At 46.5% G+C, this 25395-nt stretch overlaps 3 protein-coding genes across 3 annotated transcripts; 2 read left to right on the top strand and 1 right to left on the bottom strand.

Annotated features, from left to right (window-relative positions):
* Nucleotides 1-2251: 2251 nt before the first annotated feature.
* On the bottom strand, nt 2252-8590 carry LOC4352423 (conserved oligomeric Golgi complex subunit 8). Its single transcript, XM_015765144.3, has 12 exons — nt 8389-8590; nt 8144-8296; nt 5433-5581; nt 5156-5233; nt 4985-5078; nt 4688-4762; nt 4045-4341; nt 3893-3960; nt 3752-3806; nt 3407-3545; nt 3059-3243; nt 2252-2934 (listed from the first exon to the last, which is right to left on the bottom strand). Exons 1-12 carry the CDS (start codon nt 8554-8556, stop codon nt 2563-2565), a joined length of 1833 nt encoding a protein of 610 aa, XP_015620630.1. The 5' UTR covers nt 8557-8590; the 3' UTR covers nt 2252-2562.
* A 9562-nt stretch (nt 8591-18152) lies between these two features.
* LOC4352422 (rRNA-processing protein FYV7) lies at nt 18153-20275 on the top strand. The gene is made up of 3 exons (XM_015763254.3): nt 18153-18518; nt 19429-19535; nt 19766-20275. Exons 1-3 carry the CDS (start codon nt 18320-18322, stop codon nt 20051-20053), a joined length of 594 nt encoding a protein of 197 aa, XP_015618740.1. The 5' UTR covers nt 18153-18319; the 3' UTR covers nt 20054-20275.
* A 1376-nt stretch (nt 20276-21651) lies between these two features.
* LOC136354633 (CASP-like protein 1U1) lies at nt 21652-24316 on the top strand. The gene is made up of 2 exons (XM_066306148.1): nt 21652-22616; nt 23926-24316. The coding sequence occupies exon 1, from the start codon at nt 21780-21782 to the stop codon at nt 22557-22559; it is 780 nt and encodes a 259-aa protein (XP_066162245.1). The 5' UTR covers nt 21652-21779; the 3' UTR covers nt 22560-22616; nt 23926-24316.
* The last annotated feature ends 1079 nt before the right edge of the window (nt 24317-25395 follow it).

Raw genomic sequence — 25395 nt, 5'->3', positions numbered from 1 at the left:
AAGCCACGTTGTCAACCTTTATTCTTTTTTTGAGCTTGTCAACCTTTATTCTGTCTTTGATTCGTGGTTGTTTTGTCAACCTTTATTCTTTGTTTGTCTGTCTTTATACTTCGCCCGTGGTCTTCATCTCGTCTTTGCGCAACGAACCGCCGATGGATGGCTGTAACATTGGGCTGGGCAGGCATGGCTGCGTCTCAAAATACTACTCCCTCCGTCCCACAATATAACGGATTTTGAGTTTTTCTTGCAACGTTTGATCACTCGTCTTATTTAATTTTTTTTGCAAATATAAAAAGTGAAAAGTTATGTTTAAAGTATTGTAGATAATAAAGTAAGTCACAAATAAAATAAATAATAATTTCAAAATTTTTTGAATAAGACAAGTGTTTAAACGTTGTAAGTAAAAACTCAAAATCTCTTATATTATGGAACGGAAAGAGTATCAGGATGGATGTATTCATAACTGGACCATTTCTGACCTCTCAGTGTCACAGTCGCATCCACAATGTCACTTGGCATCTACCGGATTATACCTCTTTATCCAGAAAAAAAAACCTATGATTTGATTAAAAATAAAAAAAATAAAACCTGATTCGTAGTTAGGATATGATTTATTTATTTATTTTTACTTATGGTGTACTCCCTCCATCCTTAAACATTTGACGTTGTTGACTTTTTTTAATATATTTGACCACTCGTCTTATTCAAATAATTATTAATTTTTTTCCTATCATTTGATTTATTGTTAAATACACTTTTATGTATATATATAGTTTTACATATTTCATAAAAAAAATTGAATAAGACGAACGGTTAAACATGTTTAAAAAAGTCAACGACGTCGAACAAAGGAGGGAGTATATATTTAGGCTCTGTGAATCTTGTTTTGACATTAAATTTATATTGATTCTTTCCTCATAAACGACTGTATATTTGATTTATCTATAAATACTATTAGAATATGAATTCCTTAGCAGCCATCTACAGTATGACCGATATGAACAACGGATTATATATCGACTGACAAAGCTCGCAACTATAAGTCGTTTTTCACCTCTGAAGTTGAAGCAATGGATCGACCTTGCTATTTTCTCCGATGTTAGCAGTACTACTCTGCGTTGGTATTGGTTGGTAATACTTGTCCTTTTCGATAAGTACTTAGTTTCCAAAAAAAAAACAAATTTATCATTATTTTTCTATTGTACTTTATTCCTCCAAAAATAAGTTAATCTAGTATGCGATGTGACATATCCTACTACGAATCTGGATAGTGTCTATAGAAATATCAACAAATAGATGATTTTTATTAAGGTATTGTTTTATGACTAATATATACATATGGTCTCCATATTTCCAAGGAACATATTTAGGAATTATTTGTAGTCAAACATTTTAAAGACCTCACCATTATCCAAAACGATAAATATTATCAACCTAGTAATATGTAATGAGAGTACTAACGGAACGTAGGAATCTTGCCATAAAACTTCAAAAGGGTTGTATAGCTTCATCGGGTTTCATCGGTTGAAAAAGACTTATTATAAACCGTAAATACTTATTAGAGACAAAAAAAAATAATTTGTCTATAATTTTTATAATTTTTATATGTGTTCTTAGCAACTTAAAAACCAATGTTGCAAAAAAAACTATGTTGAAAATATTTTAAAATCAACTTTAAAATTAGATTTGAAAATTTAATCTTTTACTTTGAGTTATTCTTTGTCAGACCTACCCATGGCTCACCGTTGCTAGCTTCACCTCAAATCCCCAATCCTAGATATTAATCCGTTTCACAGCTTCACCGTTGCTAGCTGCTAGCCAGCGACAAGCCCAGAACCCAGAAAGGAGGAACACTTTACACTTTAGATATTACTCTCTCCACCCCGTAACCGTCCTATAATATAGCAAACTAAAATCAAATAGAACACTACATAATGCAATAAATGCGGGCATAACTATATTATGAGGCAGAGTGAGTAATATTTATACATTTAATATTGTTAAAATACTCCTAGTTCATTGACCCTTCATCTACTAATTACACTTCCCCCTCCCATACCAAGTACCCTGCTTTAGAAAATGTGTGGATAAATAGATCATTTTAAAGGTGAGCATAATTCACACCTCTGGAATAGTTAAGACGTGTTAAAATACTCTTGGGTGAAACAAACTAAAAGAACAGAAACATAAATACGAGAAATAATGAACAGTAATTTAATGGAAAAGAAGAAAACATAGAGGCGCAGTACTCTGCAGTTAACAACGTAGCACGCTCACTTCACATTATCGGCTTATTGTCACCCTGAAACAATCTTTCACTCTACAACATCTAGGTATGGACTAATGATGACCAGCTAAAAAAATTAATGGCTGTATTGTACAAATTAAGATCCGAGATCTTGGTATGAGATGCTTGTATACATTGTAAGACCATGAGAAAACCGAAACTGAACTCTCGTCAGGCATAATCTTGCAGTAGAGACACTTGTTGGCTGACGATAACCCAAGGCCATGACCAAAAAACTTCGACAGGTTCCATCAAAGGCATTAACAAAGTCAAAGCTACGTACTTGCTGCTGCAGTGGTTTGCCCATCAGGCTGAGCTGGTGCTGAGGAGGTCCCAGAATCATCGTTCGCCACTGGAGGTGGTCCGTTAGCTGGGGTCCCATTGTCGGTGGCTGTTGTCCCCGCGCTCTCGTCGATCGACTGCTTTCTTTCGATGCCTTCCGATTGCTTACGTTCAATGGCTCCAGACTGTTTTCTCTCAATGCTGCCTGATTGCCTCCGTTCGATGCTGATCCCTGAGCTGTTGGACCTTGCAGGTACAGTCAGCAGCTGGCTGACTGCGTCGAATGTGCTTCGTCGCTCTGTGATCAATATTGCTCCATTGGGGTAGCATCGGCCAAAACATGCAGAGCAGTAAGGATATGCGACCTGCGAGGATAAATTAATATGTAATCCTTCTCTAGGTGTATAGAAACACCACCTGGTCATAATTTGGAATATTATTTGTTTGAGGAATTGGACAAAAATACTCCTTTTTCCAGAGGCCCCTTACCTCAATAAATGCCTGGCAAAGTGAAAGGAAAAGAGAGGACTCATTTCCACGCAGCATCCGCATGGCATTGTATCTGACTAGGGAGTCAGAAACGGCTTGTAATCCCTTCACCACCTCCTCGGCAAGTACATTTTTCAAGCTCAATGGTGCGCACGGTCTTAGCTCATTCATTGCCGCTGAAACACCTGCACAGAAAGTTAAAACAAATGACATATCAACTTTTATACAGCCATCACAACACATGACCATTAGATTCAACATGATGGTGTATAAATTCAATATTTCATTTAAGTGTAGAATTACCATGTGCAGGGGAATGAGAGGGAGAGAGAGATCAACAAAACTTACCATTGACAAAGACTGCAAGAGGTGGATGCTCCATTAAAACAGAAGGCGGCGTCACATCATCAGAAGTCTCATCCACAACTCCATTCGCTACAAAGCCAACAGATGGCATTGGAACCCAACGATGTGAATCCAGAACAACCTAACATGATAGAAGGTAAAATGGTGAAATTAAAATAATGTTTGAGGAAGAAAGTATAGACATTTGAAAATGTGGACTACAGCTGAAAACACTAAGTAAAATAGTACCATCTACCATGAAGCCTGTAACCTAAATTCATTCTATTATCTAGATAAGAAGTAAATAGCACATCCACATCGATAACGATTGTGCACATTTTGCATTACCTGAAAATTCTCGACTGCTGTACCCATGTTCTTTGAAAACAAATTTAACACAGCTCTGCATGCAGATAACATCATCAATAAGAATAGGTTCTGTTTGCAGCGTGAATACTCTAATAAAATTTACAAGAAAATGCTAATTACTTTTCAAAAATTGGTGGAAGTAAGCCACGGAAATCCAGTCCAACCAAGCCAAGGCCCATTGCACAATACTGCAAGATGAAACAAGTGATGCAAATTTATGATGAATCAAATGATCCCAATCAAACTCCTGTTACTCACTAGCAGAAGCTTACCATGCACTGTTCACGAATGTTGGAGAGAGAGCCACCTTCCGTTATATTTGGCAACATAACTTGAAGAGTGGTAAGATGATTACTTATTTGGTGCATTGCCCAGCTGAAAAGCAATCCACCATCGTAGTTCTCATCACTTCCGGACTTATCATTGTTGAATATTGCTCGATATTGATTGACAACATCAAATAGATGTGTTCTGTGGTAACCCACCATGCCTGTTAGATACCCATATACATTCCTTTGGTCCAGGTCATCAAGAATCCCAGAAAGCCAAGCTTCCCTGCATCTCAAGAACTAGAAACTATATCAGAATTAGGAGAGAGAAAAATACTCGATATGTATCATCCAATGAATTTGACTCAGTGAAATATCATTATTATCAATTAAAATTCCTCCAATAGTAGTTTGTAGTAATCTGGACCAACACTTTGAACTAAATGAAATGTCATTATTACAATTAAAATTCCTCCATTAGTAGTTTATATACTCTGGACCACCGCTTTGAAGTAAGGGTTTAGGGTAACAAATGAATTACTCATAAATTCAAAATTAAATGTAAAAGCATTATACTGACGTATAATTCTATTCAGATTATTCCCCGCAAAAAAAAAATCCAGATTACATCAGAAGTTCAGAATACCTGTAAACGCAATTCTGATTCACTGAACACTCCAATGCGGCGCAAATGTGCAACAATACGGAGGCATTCAGGCAACTGTAGACAGTCAAATGACCAGGAGTTAGACATAGATGTGCTAAGAGGAGACAAAACCAAGTAAATTTGGAAAAGAAATGAAATTAGTTGCACAACAAAGAACTCGGTTATATACAGGATACAATCTTTACAATGTTCAACTTGCATAGAACAGATGGAGCAAATGAAAAATACGATAATGGTTTAACCAATGACAGATTGTTAGTGCACCAACATAATCACCTGAATATTTGATCGAAGCTTCTGGAGAAGCTGAGAAATTAATGACTGTATTGTCTTCTTGACTTCAACAGCTAAGCCTTGGATAACAGGTAAACTTCAATCGAAAAGGCATACAGTTAAATTAATTGCAAATTACAAAGGCCATAATAAAGATTATGTCAAATGACTTACTCAGGGTGCAACTTTGATATTTTACTAACAAAGGCTTCCAGGTCAAGTGCCTCATCATAGTTCCCATTTCGTATACATCTGTGAGCATGTAGATTGTTAAATGTAATTCTTCATGATTCGTCAATTGTACAAATCAAACCATGTTTTACTGAACAAAATGGATCTGTAGCATACAGAAATTAGAGAAGAATCGAGAACTAAACAGCATATCAACAACATCAAACAACACAAGATGACTGAAGGTCTTTAAGAAATTATAAAAAAAAATGGCACATACGTGTCCATCAGTTGTGGGATTTCAAGCAGATCAAGCAGTGTGCTGTGATTGGCTAGTAATGTCTGATTGAGCTTCCTCTCTTCTAAAATTTGCTGTGCTGACTCAACAAACTCGGTGCAGCCAGATGTTAAATTCGGTATCTCCTCTATCTGTAATAAATAAATGTACAAAGTGCACAAAAAAGGGTCAAATATTACATGCCATACTGCTGAGAAAACCTAAATTGCATAAAAATGCATCTCACTAGACAATTTTTTTTAAAAAAAAAAGCATGAAGAAGAGAAAAGGTTGCATTGTTGGTCTATAGTATAACTAAAAGTCTAAAATAATCCACATGAAAAAAATCGGGATATGCAACTTTCAGAAGTCAGAAAATGTCTTAACTTGCACGAGCACAGAAGAGAGCACACCAACATCCATTGACAGAAAAAAGAAAAACATTTACCTAATTATTTGACTTTAAAAGCTGACTAATAAACAAGCAATCAGTGATAACAATACATTGCCATAAAGTGGTACCTCAAATCCAAGTCATTTTGCACAATCTTTACATGTACCTAGAAATCTCTCATCAACGCAAATAACAATGGCAGTGCAGAAAGTGCTCAAGGTGACGACAACACTCTGAACATTTTGGGCATCTGGAACAAGCTTCTAGGACGGCAGTAAGAAAGATCTATGTTCTACTAAAAGTGATCAGATCATCCTGTGGTATTATAAGTTTACAACAATACTAACTTAAAATTTCCAGTCAACTGCACCCCAACAGAAATATAGAGCACCAGATATTTTATAGAAGTTGCCATTAAAACCCCCATTAATTGATAGTGCTGTGGCTTATCCATCATAAAATCTGCATAAGATGAGACATCTAAACAACAACAATCTGATCTGCCCTAGATGTGAGAACAAGAACTCCGCTGTGAACCTTTTGAATGATTGAATCCATGAGCAAATATCCATGTCTATTTCATCCTATGAAACTAATGTCACCAGCATACCTGCAACAATTAGCAGTTTGGCTGTCCCTATAGAAGAGAAGCTAGTGCCATGGCATCCTGAGGTATGCTGTGATCTTTTTACACACGAATAGGTAGGACGGGATCGAAATTACACACTATCCCATCTAAAGTAGTGAAAGTACTAACTTTCAAGCTCTCTCATTGAGCCACGTAATAATTAAATGGGGACCGTTGGATACACCAAAAGAGGAAATATCAACCGTTGGATCCATAGACAGTTGTAGACTCATAGTCAACTAATCAACTTCCATGAGAACCTTCTGGAGTGTTCAAGCTGAAGCCTGATTGATCTCCAAGCAACCCATATCGAGAGAGCTAGGGACAATACCAATTAAGAGTCAAACAAAATCAAAAGAAAATGCTAAAAAAATTACTTGTCCCTGGTCTTGTAGGTTGCCAGATCCTCCTCGCCATGGTAAAAAGAAAAGGGGAAAAAAGAAGTGAGTTAAAAAAAATACAACATACATTCCTCCTACTACCTATGTCTCTAGCCTATAGGACGTCATAAAACCAAACTCTCTCATGTATTATCACGGCTAGCGATTTACGTCACAAGCTACTTATATTGACGAGACAAAGTAGTAGCGTGAACGATGGTACAAATGCATATATTACGACGGATATATTATGTGGTACTATGCAGACAAATATGCATTGGCTTGGAACATTGAATGTGCGAGGCTCTCGCATGAGGACAGATTCAATGTATTTAATTTGTCACAAATTCCAAATCTATTTTGTCTAAAAAAATCCAAATGTGTTTAGTTATTTGATCAACTGAGTCGTTCAAAACATTGTAAATATTAAGTTACCTAGAATTGTGTGTGTTAAAATGAAATTAAATCTAAGTTTTTCAATATTTCTAAGACTTAAGATAATTTTGGTTTGATATATGAATATAAGATTTCCAATAAATTTTACAAGTTGAGCATAGTAAAGGTTAATCATTGAGTATATTTTAGAAAACCACAATTATTTGTCAAAACTACCAGTTCGTAGCAGATTGATTTAGCTCATCATTTCTAAAGTTGTAGTAAAGTGATACACCAAATAATTGAAGTTCTATGAAATTTAACCTTAATTATTTATTGTCATCATAACATGGTCATCATAAATTAAGAAATTGTAGATTGACTTCCTTCAAACTATGTTCCCTAGACACTTATTTCTATTATTGATACAAATAGCATAGTAAGATATTAATTCCATAATAGAGATGGAGGTCATGGTCACGCGAACGCGTGACACCATTGGCTAGTATTAGTGAAAGTTCCTACATGGTACAGCCCACAGCAATCAATTACAGGCATTACCAAGCCCATGCAATTCTCAGTGGCCACCAAACTGAAATGGCCTGAGCAAGAAGAGAAGTCTTCACTGACTCAAAACTAATAAGATGAAAAATCAACCAGGGCCAGGCTATAATATTGCAGATGAAAACACAGAAGCAAATCTAAGCATTAAATTTCACGAACATCAAAGTCTGGATCTAGTTACTTCAGTCTACAGCATCAGGCAACAGATTTGGATCACTCGACATCCCATTTCCACCTGAAGCAGAACCATCAATCCGATCACTCCACCTCACATTGCCACACAACAGAGAAAGTGGGGGATCTACTCGTCCCAAATCACAGAGCAACCGTAATTTCTCGTACTACGGGACAAAAAGGGATCCAGCCGCATTACCAGTGCCTCGAGGTGCCTGTCGAACCCCTCGAGCTGCGCGCGGACGAAGGAGAGCGCCTCGGATGCGGCGATGAAGGCCCCGTAGTTCTCCACCGCCACCTCCTGCATCTGCCGCCGCACCCGCTCCGCGTCCACCCGCAGCAGCTCCGGCTCCTGCGCACCCACCACCACAACCCATCAGATCACCATCGCCATCGAGAAGAGGAAGCAGCAGCAGCAGCAGCGGGGGCGGGGGCGGGAACTACCTTGTGGAGGCGCTCGATGGAGAAGGAGAGGAGCTCGGAGACGTAGGGCTGGTAGGCGGCGCCGGCGAGCGGGAGGACGGAGGCGCCGGACATGTCGGCGGCGGCGGCGGAGGAGGAGGAGGAGGAGGGCTCCGGCGTGGCGCGGTGGCCGGCGTCGAGGACGTCCATGGCGGTGGGGCGAGATCTGGAGAGAGAGAGTAGTGGAGGAGGAGGAGTAGGAGGGAGAGGGAGAAGAAGGGTGGGGGATTTTGCGGATGAGACCTTGGGGTTTTTACTGATTTTGCACTTTGCTCCTTTGGAAAGTTTTGGACTTCTGCTTTGGAAATTTACCTTACAAGTTAGTACTCGTATTAGTTAATGTCCATTTTTCCATGTAGTCGAGAATATGATGGGATAAACATCTCAATAAATTCTTTTAGTAATAATATGGAATATTGTCTTTTATGTAGCAAATATTTAAAGCGAGGAAAAATGGCTATGATCATTGGAAACAGCTCCCGAGGCGGTTTTATTGGGTGGAATATAGGACATTTTTGTCAAAATTTTGAACCTCAGTTGATTTTTTTTCAAGTCGATAGGTTTTACTGAGTGGACACTGCATCAATATCGACCCGTTATTAAGGTGCTATAACCACTATTTCACATATACAACTCGTTATGTTTCCTTCGCTATTTTAACGGTGCAATATTGCGATGGTCTCCTACCGCTTTTGTGGATGCTACCAACCACTGTTTATTACATATATATTAGTATAATATATCAGCTACACACAAATACTATCTCAACACTGAATTTAGATTAAAAAATATCAATATCTAAACCTGCCAAACCCTAAAATAGTAGACTATAGCTAAACAATCAAATGATGGGTGGCACGGCTCCAGCTACAACTTCATATCTCTTAAACTAAAGCCCAACCAAATATTTTCATCTTTATCTAAATGGGAGTAGAACTAGCTGGAGCGTTTTCACAAAGGGTGTTTTTGTCAGCCCTATTTCAGCTGTGGCATAGCAATTTGTGTCACCGCAAGCAGCTGTGTCAACCAAACACACCTAAAATGAACTAACAGATATGGATGGGTTTAGATCGCTCCACAACTTTTCTCTAGATCTAACTTCTGAAGGTAAATTTAAAAGTTGAAGCCCTATCAAACAACTCGGAAGTAATTTGATGATAGCACAAGTTTATAACCGATGACAAAGCATGATCACTGCCTAGTACCTAGGATAAATTTTCATTTTTTGTGATCTTGAAAAGAAAAGGAAAAAGTACACTGAAGGTCCCTCAACTTGTCCTCGAGTTACAAAATCATCCCCCAACCGCAAAACCAGATACAACGCATCCCCCAACTTACAAAACCAGTGCAGAGTTACGTCCCTTGGCGGTTTTAACTCTGGTTTTATCCGACGTGGCAGCTGACTTAGCGCGGGACCCACGTGGGCCCCACACGTCAAGGTGACCACGTCATCATCTCCTCTTTCCCCTCTTCTCTCCCTTCATCCTCTCTCTCTCTTTCGGTAGTCCGCGTCCGTGTCGCCGCGCCCGGAACCGCCTGTGCTCGGCATCTCGGCGCGCTGGCTACGACGGAGACTACCATCCTGGTGCCAACACCACTGTACTCGTCTGCCTCGTCGCACTCTGACGGAGCTCGTGGCCCCTCACCGGGAGACTGCGCAAGCCCCCCTTTGCCGGTTCGACCAGGGGCTTAGGGTGCAATCTCAAGCTCTCTCTCTCTCTCTGTATGTGGAAAGATCACCCGCCCGCAAGACACACGAGACACGGTGATGTATACAGGTTCGGGCCGCTGCGAAGCGTAATACCCTACTCCTGTGTTTTTGTGGATTTGTGTATGGACAAGTTACAAAAGATTAACTTCCTTTCCCCTCAGCCTTCCAAAAGGGAAAAAGTCCCCTCTCTAAATGGGCAAGGTCCTCCTTTTATATCTCAAGGGGATACCACATGCACCTTTCTCTTTCCAAACTGGACTGTTCTTTTTCTCTTTAATGGGCGGAGATCGGTACGGTTTCCATCCGGGAGCCCTTCTGATGGGACAGCCCACACCTACCTCCACTCCTGCCGGGGGCAGGCGCGTCGTGGGAACGTGGCTGTGCGCTGACAACATGAGCAGTGTCAGACCGGTCACAAATCGGTCATTCTTGTCCACCGCGTGTCAGCTTAGCAACATGCATGTTTGCCCTTCTTCACACAACATCTTGCCTGTAATGGTTAGGATGAAGCCTGGTAAAAATCTAACCAGGGCTAACGTGCCATCTCTAAGAGATTACACGCTAGCTCCGGCTTGAGACGAGTGCCTAGAGGCTTTCGTCTTGATGGGATGGGGCAAGGCGTGCGTCAGACCGCCAGTCGCCACCTAACCCGTGATCTGACCGGTCTGTGTCTGGTCACAGACCGGATAAAGGAACGCGCTGCACTACGCTGCATGCAGCGTGACACGTTCGACCAGACCGCAATAAATGTGGTTAGGCGAGGCTTACCGTGTTCACCCAACCCATTCATGTGGCGCTAACTCCACAAGGGGTCGGGGCGCCTCGGCCCTCGGGGCCGGGGCAGGAGTCACCCGACCCCCCCTCGGGGAAATTAGGAGGAGGGCGGACACCTCACCCTCGGGCCCGACGTCCCCGAAGGTGCCAGGCCACGTGGGCGATTGTGTCTGCCTCAAGCCTCTGGTCACGATACTCCCGGTCCCATATCACCGACAGTAGCCCCCGGCGTTATGCCAGGGCGATCGCCCTTCTCAAGGGAAGCGGTCGGGCGTGACGCCACTCCTAAAGCTTGGTGACAGGTGGGACCGGTCTCCATGGTTGGGCAGAAACCCAACGGTCTCAAATCATGCACATCGGTAATGGTGACTTGGCTGTCCATAATGGGCGGTCTCTTGAAGACTGCCACATTACTTGAGCGACGCACGAATCTGGGCGAGCCGATTTGCTTCGCCTGGAGATATGGTGATGATGCTTTTCTCGGAGCCATCAGAATAGCGTATAGCATCTTCTGGGCCCGAGGGTATCGGGTTTTGGCGTCCCGGAGGTCCTCACTAACAAAGTAAACAGGCCGCTGCACCTTTCGGCGGGGCCGATCCTCTTCGCTAAGGGCCGTATCCCCGGGGTGCTCTTCGTCCAAGTGGCCTCTCGGGGCACACTCGTCTCCTGCGCTGATGACCTCGGGGTCCGAAGATGACAGGTGCGGCCTTCCCACAGTGGCCTCGGGGCCGCCCTGGGGGTCGGGGGCTCCTGGCGTCGTCAGACACGCGGGCAAAGGGCCAGCTCCGGTCGTCAGGGGCCTCAGGCCTCCGTTCGGCTCGGGGGCCTCTTCTCCCTGCTCTCTCCCGGGTCGAATCAGCACAGGGTTAGCCTCGGGGTCAAAGGGTGGTAGGTGCGGCCTTCCCGCAGTGGCCTCGGGGCCTTCCTGAGGGTCGGGGGCACCCAGCACCGTCTGACAAGCGGGCAGAGGGCCGACTCCGGTCGTCGGGGGCCTTAGGCCACCGTTCGACTCGGGGGCCTCTCCTCCCTGCCTGCTCCCGGGCCAAGTCGGCACAGAGTGGGGGTGCGCAGAATGAGGATTGTCCTCATCGCGCTCCACAACCAACGCTGCACTAACTACTTGGGGGGTCGCCGCTAAGTAAAGTAGCAGGGGCTCATTTGGCTCCGGGGCGACTAGAACCGGGGGAGAGCTGAGATATGCCTTTAACCGAGTGAGGGCATGTTCAGCTTCCTCCGTCCAAGTAAACGGTCCCGAGCGCTTGAGGAGCTTAAACAAGGGTAGCGCCTTCTCTCCCAGCCTTGATATGAAACGACTTAGGGCGGCCATGCAACCGGTAACGCATTGCACATCCCTAAGTTTGCTGGGGGGGCGCATCCGCTCGATAGCTCGAATCTTCTCGGGGTTGGCCTCAATGCCTCGGGCAGAGACCAAGAACCCGAGAAGCTTGCCCGCAGGTACACCAAACACACACTTATCGGGGTTCAGCTTTATGCGGGCGGAGCGGAGGTTCTCAAAAGTTTCCGCTAGATCTGAAAGTAAAGTTCCTTGGTTGCGCGTTTTTACAACCAAGTCATCGACATAAGCCTCAACATTACGTCCTATTTGGCTACCCAAAGAAATTCGAGTAGTTCGTTGAAAAGTAGGACCTGCATTCTTTAACCCGAAGGGCATTGATGTATAACAATAGGTTCCTACGGGGGTAATAAACGCAGTTTTTTCCTCATCCTCCCTAGCCATGCGAATCTGATGGTAACCAGAGTATGCATCTAGAAAACACAAAAGGTCGCACCCCGCAGTGGAGTCGACGATCTGATCTATGCGAGGCAGGGGGTAAGGATCCTTAGGACATGCCTTGTTAAGGTCGGTGTAGTCAATGCACATCCGAAGCTTGCCGTTCGCCTTGGGAACGACCACCGGGTTCGCCAGCCACTCCGGATGGATGACTTCACGGATGAATCCGGCCTCGAGAAGCCTCGCCACCTCCTCGCGGATGAAGGCTTGACGTTCCGGGGCCTGCCGCCGCACTTTCTGCCGGACCGGCCTTGCGCCCGGCCGCACGGCGAGACGGTGCTCAATCACCTCCCTGGGGACCCCGGGCATGTCCGCTGGTCTCCATGCGAAGACGTCAGCGTTTGCCCGCAGGAAGGAGACGAGCGCGTCTTCCTATTTGCCATCCAGAAGACCACCGATCCGTGTGGTCTTGGATGGGCCGTCGCCCAAGGCAACCTCCTTGACCGGGACCTCGTCGCATGTGGCAATCCGCTGCCTCGGGGCGGTGGGGGCGGAAGTGCCAAGCCTCTCGTCACCACCCTCGGGCTTGGTCGCAGCAGCGAGGTGGTCCGCGCGCTGCTCCATGCAAGCGAGCGCGACTTTAAGGTCGCCACGGACAGAGATGGGGCCACCGGGGCCCGGCATCTTCATCTGGAGGTAGGCGTAGTGGACCGCCGCCATAAACTTCACCAACACGGGCCTCCCCAGGACCGCGTTGTAGGGCAGACTGAGGTCCGCCACATCGAAGTTCACCCGCTCCGTGCGGAAGTTGGCTGATCCACCAAAGGTGACCGGTAGGTCGATGTGACCTAACGGCCATGTGTGCCCCGGCGTCACACCGATGATCGGTTGAGACGGCTGGAGCACCATCCCCGGGGCCTTGATAGCATCAAAGGCCGCGGGGGAAAGGATGTTGAGAGCCGCTCCTCCATCTATGAGGACACGCCCCAACTTCACATTGCAGATGGTGGGGGAAACCACCATCGCAATCTGCCCTCCCCGGGCAACACACGGTGGGTGGTCGGTCTGGTCAAAGGTGAGGGCCACCTCCGACCACCGCGCCCGACGCGTCGCCTCATGAGTAGGGGCCGCGGCGAGAAGCTCTCGCCTCATGGCCTTGAAACTCCGGCGAGAAACGTGAGCACACGCTCCCCCGTCGACAGTGGCAATGGTGGCCCCAGGTTCTTGGAAACCTAGGTCATCATCACCGTCATCGATGTCAGCGGCGGGGGCCTTCTGTTTGGCCTCACTTCGCCGTTTACCGGAGGGAAATGCCGCGGACTTGCCCTCACGGCGTTCCTGCCTCCTGTCCTCCTCCCACTTCCTCGTTCGCTCAGCCAAGTTTTTGACTGCGCGACAGTCCGCGAGATCGTGGAGGGAGGTGTTGTGGACGGAGCACCACTTGCTGGCTGGGCGCTCCCTGCTGGGAGTACCAGCCTCTTTCTTTTTGTCGCTCGCAGGCCTCCCCTTTCGGGTGGCCCGCGGAGCGCCCTCGACGGCGAGGACGTGACCCTCGTCGCCGGAATGGACCGACCTTTTCTTCCTCCTCCTGTCACGCCGCCCTGTCTGAGCGGCGGATCCGGGGGCGGCCGAAGCTGCCACACCGGAACCGGAGGGGTTCCAGGTCCAGGCCTCCTCCTTACGAGCCACTCGGTCCGCGAGCTGAAAAAGCTCTGCGGTAGTCTGGGGCTCTTTGGAGGCAATCTTTTCGAGCATGCGGTTGTGCCGCACACCCCCCCTGAACGCGTAGATCACCGCGTGTGCAGGGATGCAAGGTATAGTATTGCGGACTTGGCAGAAACGCTGAATGTACGAGCGAAGGGATTCATCATCCCCTCGCTGTACTGCGTGCAAGTCCGCTTCTTCACCTGGGCGTGGATAGGTGCCTTGAAAGTTCATGGTGAACTGTTGGCACAGATCCTCCCAGGAGTGGACCGACGCGGGTGGCAGGTTCATTAGCCAACCCCGCGCCTGTCCCTTCAGGGCCATGGGAAAGAAATTCGCCATGACCCTGTCGTCTCCCCCAGCGGCCTCGATCCCGGTCGTATAGACCTGGAGAAACTCGGTGGGGTTGACGCTCCCATCATACTTCTCGGTGATGGTGGGCCGGAACCTTGGGGGCCAACGGACATTCCGAAGACTCGCCACAAAGGCTCTACAGCCAACACCACCAACCGGGGGCACGGAGGGCTGATCCTCACGTCCATGTCGAGGTGACACCCTGGACGAAGAGGCACCCTCCGTTGCGCGGGGAGTACGCCGATCACTACGTCGACGCTCGATGTCGAGGCGGGCATCCGGCTCTTCATGCTGATCCTCCCGAGTCGGAGGCGCCGACGAGGGAGTGGTAGCCGAATGGCGTGCAGCAGCCGCCGCTCGCCGCGCCCTCCGTCTTGACGACGCGGAACCAGTAGTGGCGGCGCCGGAGGTCTTGGTGGTGGCGGACCGTCCGCCAGCACCCAGGCGTTGCTGTGCCGTCATGACCAAGTTGGCCACGTCGTCCAGCCATCGCTGGGCTGGAGACTCCGGGTCAGGGACGACAGGCGGGTGACGTAGGAGCGCGCCAACAGCCTGAAGCGCGCCCTGAGGCGTGCTGCCGTCGCCGTAGACGAGGAGGCGACGCTCCCCATCTCGCCGTTCTCCTGCACCACCCGCGACTGGCGATGCTGCGGATTTTTTGACTCTCTCGAGCGCCCCCCCCCCGCTTGGGACTTTGGCGTGGAGGAGGTGGGGGAGTACGAGCTCGACGGCGCGGGTTTGGCTCCCCGTCGTCGCCGCTCACACTCGGAGAGAGGTCGTGCGCCTTTGCTTGCTCAGCCATTAGGCTGGACAAGGGAAGCTTGGCGCACACGGAAGAGTGTGAGAGCTCAGAAAACACACACTGAGCCCCCTACCTGGCGCGCCAGATGACGGAGCTCGTGGCCCCTCACCGGGAGACTGCGCAAGCCCCCCTTTGCCGGTTCGACCAGGGGCTTAGGGTGCAATCTCAAGCTCTCTCTCTCTCTGTATGTGGAAAGATCACCCGCCCGCAAGACACACGAGACACGGCGATGTATACAGGTTCGGGCCGCTGCGAAGCGTAATACCCTACTCCTGTGTTTTTGTGGATTTGTGTATGGACAAGTTACAAAAGATTAACTTCCTTTCCCCTCAGCCTTCCAAAAGGGAAAAAGTCCCCTCTCTAAATGGGCAAGGTCCTCCTTTTATATCTCAAGGGGATACCACATGCACCTTTCTCTTTCCAAACTGGACTGTTCTTTTTCTCTTTAATGGGCGGAGATCGGTACGGTTTCCATCCGGGAGCCCTTCTGATGGGACAGCCCACACCTACCTCCACTCCTGCCGGGGGCAGGCGCGTCGTGGGAACGTGGCTGTGCGCTGACAACATGAGCAGTGTCAGACCGGTCACAAATCGGTCATTCTTGTCCACCGCGTGTCAGCTTAGCAACATGCATGTTTGCCCTTCTTCACACAACATCTTGCCTGTAATGGTTAGGATGAAGCCTGGTAAAAATCTAACCAGGGCTAACGTGCCATCTCTAAGAGATTACACGCTAGCTCCGGCTTGAGACGAGTGCCTAGAGGCTTTCGTCTTGATGGGATGGGGCAAGGCGTGCGTCAGACCGCCAGTCGCCACCTAACCCGTGATCTGACCGGTCTGTGTCTGGTCACAGACCGGATAAAGGAACGCGCTGCACTACGCTGCATGCAGCGTGACACGTTCGACCAGACCGCAATAAATGTGGTTAGGCGAGGCTTACCGTGTTCACCCAACCCATTCATGTGGCGCTAACTCCACAAGGGGTCGGGGCGCCTCGGCCCTCGGGGCCGGGGCAGGAGTCACCCGACCCCCCCTCGGGGAAATTAGGAGGAGGGCGGACACCTCACCCTCGGGCCCGACGTCCCCGAAGGTGCCAGGCCACGTGGGCGATTGTGTCTGCCTCAAGCCTCTGGTCACGATACTCCCGGTCCCATATCACCGACACACTCGAATCCCGAGAGCATTGCCGAGGCCGAGGCTGACGCGAACGCCGACTACGAGGAAGGCGGAGCACTCGTGCTCCCACCGGAGGTGGGTGAGAGGAGGAGGGCAGGAGAGATAGATGAATCAGCGGCTCCAGCTCCGCGAAGCCATCCCTCACAGCCGCGCTCGTCGCCGACTCCACCCCCACCGTTGCCTCCGCTGTCGGAGCGCCGGCTCGTCGTGCTACGTGCGCACGGGGCGACCGTGGCGTGGTGGTCAGGGGACTGATTCAGATAAGTAATATACATGCATAACCCCACAATCAACTGCTAAAACCACAAACCCAGATCCCCAAATCGACACATGTATGACAAGAACTGATCCATCACTAGTGCAGCAATTAACCCAACTGCAGAAACGACGGGCTACACTTGCACCTCGTACTGAACATTCCGGTGAAATCAACAATCAAACAAACATGTTGATCTAAGGAAAGGCACTAAGCTTCAAAGAAAACCGTTGAAATGTCCAGAACTCCAGATCCCCTAGAAGCAACCCACCCAACAACAGGAAGTAAGCCAAACCAAACAGGGAAGACAGGAGAGGAGGTTAGCAGGTGGTTACTAATGGTGGCTTTGCCGTCAGGGAACTAGACCATCTCCCTTGGTGCCGAGGAAGGCGTGGAGGATGCGCGCCACGGCCTCGCCGGCGGCGACATTGGCCAGCCTTCTGCGCGTCGAGTACTCGAGTCGAGCCTCCACAGCGCCGGCTCGTCGTGCTACGTGCGCACGGGCGACTGTGCCGTGGTGGTCAGGGGAGTAGAGCAGTATCTCTACATCGTCGTCGCCGCCGCCTCCCATGTCGTTGCTGTCGCCGCCGCTTGAGAAGGGAGGCGGGAGCCTCCACCTCCAAGGGGCTCCGAGTCCGCCAATTCCACCGCCGCGGGCGCCCGGAAGCCCCGCCTCCACCTCCGTGCGGCCGTGCCCACCGCCGTGGTGCCTGGCCCCGCCTCTGCCTCCGCCTCCGCACCCAACGCCGCGGCGCCCGCCCGCGCGGGGCCGCTTCGCCGCCGGCGGCGACGCAGCGTCGTCGACGCCATTCGTGACCGGCCGCCGCCCTCGCCTTCTCCGGCGTCGCTGCCGCCTCGTCGCCTGCCGCCTCCTCCTTTCCCCCGGCAGCCTCCGCCTCAGCCGAGAAGAAAAGAAAAGAGCGAGAGAGAGAAAGGAAGGGAAGAGAGAGGGTGATGACGTGGCGACGCTGACATGTGGGACCTAATGGGTCCCACGCTGACTCGACCGCCATATAGGACAAAACCAGGTTCAAAACCACCCAAGTACCTAAAATGAATGGTTTTGTAAGTTAAGGGATGTCTTATATCTGGTTTTGTGGTTTTGTGGTTAGGGGATGATTTTGTAACTAGATGACAAGTTGAGGGACCTGCGGTGTACTTTTTCTAAAAGAAAAAGGAAGAAAATGAAGCCCAAAAACAGCGGCAAAAAAGAGGCCTCTTTCCCCAGCCCAAGCCCAAGCCCAAGCCTAATCGCTGGTACGAAGCACAACTGCACGAGAGCTTTTCCTCGCGATTTCCAGCGCCGCCGCCCGCCGCGCCGCCTTCTCTCGCCTCTAGGGTTCCGCCGTTTTCCGCGGCGCGCCACCGCCGCCGCGGCGCCGCCCGTCACCGCAGGAGCCGGCAATGAAGCGTCCACCGCCACGCGAAGACGGCGCTGGAAGCGGAGGAGGAGACGGGGCCAAGAAAGGGAAGGGGAGGTGGGGCGGCGGAGGGAGGAGGCGGAACGAGCAGCGGCTGGGGAGCGGCGGCGGCGGCGCCCTGTCCCTCGCCGCCTTCGCCTACGCCAAGTCCAGGAACACCGGCTACAACCCGGCCCTCATCAGTGAGTAGTACTACCAATCACTAACTATCCTCGCGCCCCCTTGATCTGATTTCGACCAAGAAACTAGAGGCTAGAGCATCATTTTTTTCGACCAGGGTGCTCGAGGATTTGGTGGACGCGGATTAACTGATTAGTTATGCACCATTAGTTACATCGTGGATCACATGCATTCGTGTGCAAAGGCTTAGGATTGAAGAAAGAAAAAAAACCAGTGAATTTGTTGTTGGTATTAGTTTGGTCAGAACACCTTGATTAGGGACTCGGTTCTGTACTAAATAAACTTTGTGGCCAGATCGCCGGAGTTCGGGAAGAGGTTGGTAAAGTTTAGTAGGAAATTAGCGAGTGCATTTTTCGAAGAACTAATGGAACAGAACTAATAGTAGAATTGGCTCAGTTTGGTCAGACCTCCTTGATTAGGGAGGGAATCAATTGTGTGCTAATAAACTTGTGACCGGAGTTTGGGAGTAGGTCAGTTAAGATTAGTAGGAAATTGGGAGTTGCATTTTTCGGAGGCCGTAATTGAATAAGAGAATAAAAATCCGTCTAGGCTGTTCAGGCTAGCAACTGATTAGGCGTTTGTTCCTTTTGGTTCAAGAATAATTTGACGGGGAAAATGCATCCAATTCGCTCATGTAAAAGCGGACACAGTTATCTGTAGTCATATGCTTGCACGAAGGAAGATGCATCGGCAAACAATGCATATTATTCGATCTACTTAAACATGTTCGACCAAATGATGGGGGGCACTAATTCTTAAAAGTGGAGTTTCCATAATATTTTCTTTGTTTCAAAAGTTTTACATAAACCGTCTCGGTGTCTATGGCAATTTTTGTTATTTGGTTTCTGATATAACAGTGTTCTAAGTTGCCAATGGAACTATTATAATATTAGCCATTGTTCTTATCCGCAGAGAAGCAGAAAGAGTTCTACAAGAATGCTAAATTGATTAGCAAGTACAAGAGGTCAAAGAAGCAACAAAATCAGTCAAGCAATCCTCCACCATTTCCAATTCCAAAGGTAATCTTTGACATCATAACTATTTTCAGTTATAATAGTTCAACCAAAGTGGATAAAGATTCTATATTAGGATTCCTAGATAATATTTAAGCTCAAACCTGGCAATAACTGTTGTTAATATATACTGATAGTATTTAAGCTCAAACCTAGCAATAACTGTTGTTAATATATACTTTTACAGATTAGGCAGTTAAGATGTTTTAATGGCTTAATGCAATTTAAACTTGTAGGAAGGAGGTGATGATGCAAACAATGCATCAAAGCTGCATAGCAAGAAGAAGAAGCGCGTTGCACCAAGCTTAAACGAAGAGTATGAGAAAAAACGGGCAGAGGATGAGAAGGCAAAGAAGGAGCGGGAAGCGATAATTCAGGCAAAGAGGGAGGAGCGGGAGAGGTCTGAAGCAAGGCGGAGAGATTTAAGGGAGAAGATGTTCAAGAAAACAAGATCTGGGCAGCCTGTGATGAAATACAGGATCCAGCATCTGTTGGAGACTGCATTAGAAAGCTCAAACAAGTAAATGTTGCTACAAAAATGCTGTACTGATTGCTATAAGCAAATTTTGTAGATCAATGCAGTGACCTGTTTGTTTCAACTGGCTTCTGTAACTCTAGCACTCTACCATGTAAATCTTTGGTGATTTTCATTTCCATGCTGATGGTGCACGCACTTTTGGTTTCTCTCTCATACGATGCAAGATGATTGGATAATAAAGAAACAGAGATGACTGGATTGCCAGTGATGATACCAGTGCTAATTCATGCTAGGAGTATCTTGATATATAATATCTCAATGGAGATGTTTGAGTTTGAGAATTAGGCCAAACTTAATACTAATCTCTTTTCTAAACTAGCATTGAAATGTATATAAAGTGGTATGCATTACTTCAATTAGTATGCAGCACTTGGAACATCATTCTGTCAACGCAAATGATTAAGTATTTGCTTCATTTGCAAGAGTGACCCAAGTTGCAAACTAGTGTATAATATTATCATCAATATGTCACATGACAAACTATTTGACTAACAACCATAAGTATTATCACCATGCATTATTTCAATCAGTGTGCAGCAGTTGGGACTTGGGAGAGACTTTGGATCGTTCAGTCAACGCCCTGATCAAGTCTAGTATTTGCTTCATTGGCAAGGGTGACCCAAGTTGTCAATTAGCATACACTGTCAGTAGTATGTTCACCTGACAAACTATTTGACTACTAATGACAGCCATAGTACTACTATTATTGACATGTTTAATTGTTCAGATGAAACAGTTCTGCTATTAATTTACCGGTCAACTAATTTTACGTTAAATTTGCAGGGTGTTTTTTTTTTAAAAAAAATGAATTCGCTCATTCTGCACGATCTTGAATGATTGGTTGAAATAGGTTTAAGACGTTACAACTCACCAAACCAACTTGTTCTTAGCATTAACTCTTCTTCCTTGAGCTATCTAACTAGCTTAGCTAGCTATCAATTTCATCAGCCATGGCCGAGCGGCGGCGGCGAACTAATGACAAACTATTTGACTACTAACGACAGCCATAGTACTACTATTATTGACATGTTTAATTGTTCAGATGAAACAGTTCTACTATTAATTTACAGGTCAACTAATTTTACATTAAATTTGCAGGGTGTTTTTTTTTAAAAAAAACTACTTCCTCCGTTTCATATTAGAGCGGGTACAATAGCAGACTATTAGCCAGCTATAAACATATTTTAATGAGATAAAAGATGAGAGAGAAGAGCAGTGAGATACAGATCTGTAGCCAGCTGCAGCACGGACTTCAAGACACAGTGTGTGTATGATAGGTGGGACCATATATTAATAGTATAGTAAGTAACTATTGTATGAATTGGCTATTAGATTGGCTATAGGTGAATTGGAGCTAGTAATGGGCTATACTATTGAACTTGCTCTTATAAGACTTTCTAGCATTACCCACATTTATATACATGTTAATGAATCTAGACATATAAATGTGTATCTACATTCATTAACATCTATATAAATGTGGACAATGTTAGAAAGTCTTATAACTTAAAACGGTTATAACGGATGTGGTATGAATTGCTCTCATTCTGCACGATGTTGCATGATTGGTTGAAATAGATTTAATTAAGACGTTGCAACTTACCTAACCAACTTGTTCTTAGCGTTAACTCTTCTTCCTCGAGCTATCTAGCATTCTAGCTAGCTAGCTTAGCTATCCTTGAGGTTTCACTTGTTGATCGATTTCATCAGCCATGGCCGGCGGCGGCGGCAGCGAGGAGGAGGGGCACAGCGCGTCGGAGGCGGCGAGCATCGTGTTCCGCATCGTGACGGTGGGGCTGTCGCTGGCGTCGGCGATCACGACGGCGGCGTCGACGCAGTGCGTCCGCGGCGACGACGGCCGCGTCGCCGCCACGGACTCGTACAGCGACTACCACTCGTTCAGGTACGCGGCGGCGGCGGACCTGGTGTCGGCGGTGCTGCAGGGGGTGGCGATCTACCTGGAGGCGGTGAGGAAGGAGGAGGCGGCGAGGGTGGTGGAGCTCATCGACAAGCTCGTCCAGGCGCTGACGTCCTCGTCGGCCGCGCTGCTGCTCGCCGTCGCCGACATCACCTCCTGCGGCCTCCCGCGCTCCTCCCGCAGCCGCGGCGGCGGACGGCGGCAGGGCGGCGGCCTCTGCAGCCAGCCCGGCCGGTTCTGCGGCCAGGTCCGCGTGTCGTCGGCCTTCTCCCTTCTCGCCGCGACCTCCTTCTCCGTCTCCGTCTACACCAGGCACGCCGCCAAGCGCGCCGCCGCCGTCACGCCGCCGCCGACGACGAAGAAGAAGAAACCGCAGTCCTCCCGTCGTCCGCCCTCCAGGACACCTCCACCGGAACGACGAGAGTCCCCTTCGCCGCTGAGGGGTCGTCCGCGCACGCCGCCGCCGCCGCGGCCGCGGCCGCCGACGACGCCGCCGCGGCCGTACGTGGGGTGCCCGAGGCTGACGATCCCGTGCAGCTGCGAGAACCCCGAGCTGTGCTCCGCCTTCTTCTAGAATATTCTAGAAGCTACACCACGCCGCGCCGCCGGATGCCGGCGATGGAAGCTTTGTGTATTACAGCTAAATTACCTACTGCTTCATTTTTTTTTTGAAATATAATATATCAACATGGTAATGTGCTTTTGTCTTAAACTATATTTCTATAGTACGGAGTATAAATTTTCAACATCCTAGCAAGATTCTTGAAATTAATTACTTATATATGTACTTGTAGTTTCGCTCATTTCGCCTTAATTTTCAATTAAACATATGTATATGGTAGATTGTACTTAATTTAAGATTTTCAATTGGCCTAATGAAATTCTCGCTTCTACTTCCTTCGGTGCTTTTTAATTTCACATATTTTACTGTTTTTTACTTTGTAGAAACTTAGGACACCATAGTGTCACTTACCACAATTTTGATTTAGATTTAACTTGTTGTAATTGCATTTATTTTAAAAAAAATATAGTGAAAAGCAGGAAGTCCAATTATTTCTTCATTTTGCCGCCCCTTCATTTTTTATTTATTCAGTGTTCTACTACTCCAATCATTAATATTTTGGCCAAACAAAGGCTATCATATCAATTAAGCTAATCAGCTAGCCACAGCTTTAGAAATAAAGAGTGACAATTTGCCGTCTGGTTCATTGGACACGCGCTTGATAAAATGTCATCATATAAGTTGCAATTTCTAGAATGTCATCCATCTAATTGGTTGCCACCTTGATGAGATTTGCTAATTTGGAGGTTTTCACCATTTTGTTTACATATTAGATTAGGGATTTTGTCCCTCAGATTACGGATTGAAGGAAACCAAATCCGTTGTGGCCTTGTGGGGGGTTTTAAACTATTTGCCACTCCGTACTATCCAGATGTCAATCTTCCAAATTTTTTTTACATAAATAAACACAGGAGAGAGAGGTTTTCCCTAAAATTAGTTTGCCATGTTGTCGCCTCCGCATGTTCTATCATCCCAAGGTAGGACTGAAAACGGGGCGGGTATTTCCCGACCGCCCGCCCGGCCACATTATTTCGGGTCAAATTCGGGTCGGGAATTCGGGTACCCGGACCCTTACACGGATACAGGGTTCGAATACGGGTAATTTTTTGCGGATATGAGATCGGGTTCGGGAGAGCGGTATCCGACGGATACGGATTATCCGGGAAATTATGCGGGTATTACCCGATAATCTATCCGTATATTACCCGGATAGATGGACAGCAGCCCAACAGGCTGTTAATTACATATTTATGTGTTGCATTTAAAAATATATTTTGGACCTGCAATCTTTAAATGAACAATCTGTTGGTTCCACTTTGGATTTTGAGAGAGTTAAGGAGCACCACATTATATTAACTGAATGTTATGTTCTTTTTAGGGTCAGGCAACGAATAGTGTTTGAAGCTGAGCATGTTGCTGATTGGAGAGCTGGAGTTTTTGGTGATTGAATCTGAACATGCTGGCCTTTGGGATGACTGTATTGGTAATATGTGATCAGTAGTCATATAAGTGTATCTTTTGGCTTGATTGTATACCTTATGTGAACTACTTTGGTACTACTTAGTAGTTAGTACTATTACTTATGGAGTTATGGTGATGCTCTTAGTATTTACTAGTATGATACTACTTATTATGGTGAACTATAGTGTACAGCATTGAGTCTGAAGCTATCAAGCTATGAATGTCTACTTTTGCTACTACTTTGGTACAGTTTTGCTGATAGGCATTACGATGCCATAAGCCCCTAATATATTCATAATAGACATATAGGAAATGGCTGAATGGCTATTGTCTATGTGGTATATTTGGTTGTTGCTTTGACTTGATATCTAAATAAATATTCGTAATCGATAGAGTTCGTATCCGTCTTGGTACGTATTCGTTCCGTATTTATGCCCGATATTATCCGTGCTTCTATTCGTATCCGATAATATCCGTGCCCGACCCGATTCCGATTATAAAATATGGGTTAGGATATGGGAAGGATGAGATCCGACCGAACCCGACCCGATTTCACCCCTATCCCAAGGCATTGATGGTGGTGGCTGCTCCTCTTGGACAGTGCCCCTCCCCCACCGCTCCAAAGCAAAAAGGGCGTATGCAAAAGGATTTTTTATATGATTTTTAAATGTATTTCTTGGTTCCAAATGGACACATAGGAAAAATAATTCATAAGGTTTTTAGTTAAAAATGTGTAGTAAGGACTAGATGGGTCGTGACCCAGTATCCTCATTCATAGGCATCATTCATAGGCATGTATCTTAAGCTTCTCATCACAGTATGGTTCTTTAGATACTTTCTTCCTTATAACTTCTTCCATTTTAAAATATAAGAGATTTTGATTCGATGTGACATACTCCCTCAGTCCAAAAAAAAAACCCTGGTTTTCGTGTCCAACGTTTGACCGTTCGTCTTATTTGAAAAAATTATAAAAAAATTAAAAAGACAAGTCACGCATAAAATATTAATCATGTCTTATCATCTAACAAAAATGAAAATACAAATTATAAAAAAATTTTATATAAGACGGACAGTCAAAGTTGGACACGGAAACCCAGAGTTTGCCTTTTTTAGGACGGAGGGAGTATCTTAGTAGTATGCATCTGTTTATATACTACTCCCTCCATCCCATAATACAAATGATTTTGAGTTTTTGCTTGCACTGTTTGACCACTTGTCTTATTCAAAAAATTTGTGCAAATATAATAAACGAAAAGTTGTGCTTAAAGTACTATGGATGATAAAGTAAGTAAAAAAATAAATAATAATTTTAAATTTTTTTAATAAGACGAGTATTCAAACAGTACAAGTAAAAACTCAAAATCTCTTATATTATGGGACGGATGGA

The sequence above is a fragment of the Oryza sativa genome, chromosome 12, assembly GCF_034140825.1.
Source record: "Oryza sativa Japonica Group chromosome 12, ASM3414082v1".
Taxonomy (NCBI): domain Eukaryota; kingdom Viridiplantae; phylum Streptophyta; class Magnoliopsida; order Poales; family Poaceae; genus Oryza; species Oryza sativa.
Note: the sequence above shows the minus strand (reverse complement) of the source record. Positions and strands in the feature narration are given on the sequence as shown.

What these genes read in the sequence shown, in the direction of transcription:
- LOC4352423 (XM_015765144.3), bottom strand. Translation starts at nt 8,556, where the DNA reads ATGGACGTCCTCGACGCCGGCCACCGCGCCACGCCGGAGCCCTCCTCC. An exon ending in CCATCGAGCGCCTCCACAAG is followed by an intron (nt 8,297 to 8,388) that starts GTAGTTCCCGCC and finishes GTGGGTGCGCAG; the next exon opens with GAGCCGGAGCTGCTGCGGGT. An exon ending in ACATTCGTGAACAGTGCATG is followed by an intron (nt 3,961 to 4,044) that starts GTAAGCTTCTGC and finishes TTCATCTTGCAG; the next exon opens with TATTGTGCAATGGGCCTTGG.
- LOC136354633 (XM_066306148.1), top strand. Translation starts at nt 21,780, where the DNA reads ATGGCCGGCGGCGGCGGCAGCGAGGAGGAGGGGCACAGCGCGTCGGAG.
- LOC4352422 (XM_015763254.3), top strand. Translation starts at nt 18,320, where the DNA reads ATGAAGCGTCCACCGCCACGCGAAGACGGCGCTGGAAGCGGAGGAGGA. An exon ending in CTACAACCCGGCCCTCATCA is followed by an intron (nt 18,519 to 19,428) that starts GTGAGTAGTACT and finishes TCTTATCCGCAG; the next exon opens with AGAAGCAGAAAGAGTTCTAC. An exon ending in CACCATTTCCAATTCCAAAG is followed by an intron (nt 19,536 to 19,765) that starts GTAATCTTTGAC and finishes TTAAACTTGTAG; the next exon opens with GAAGGAGGTGATGATGCAAA.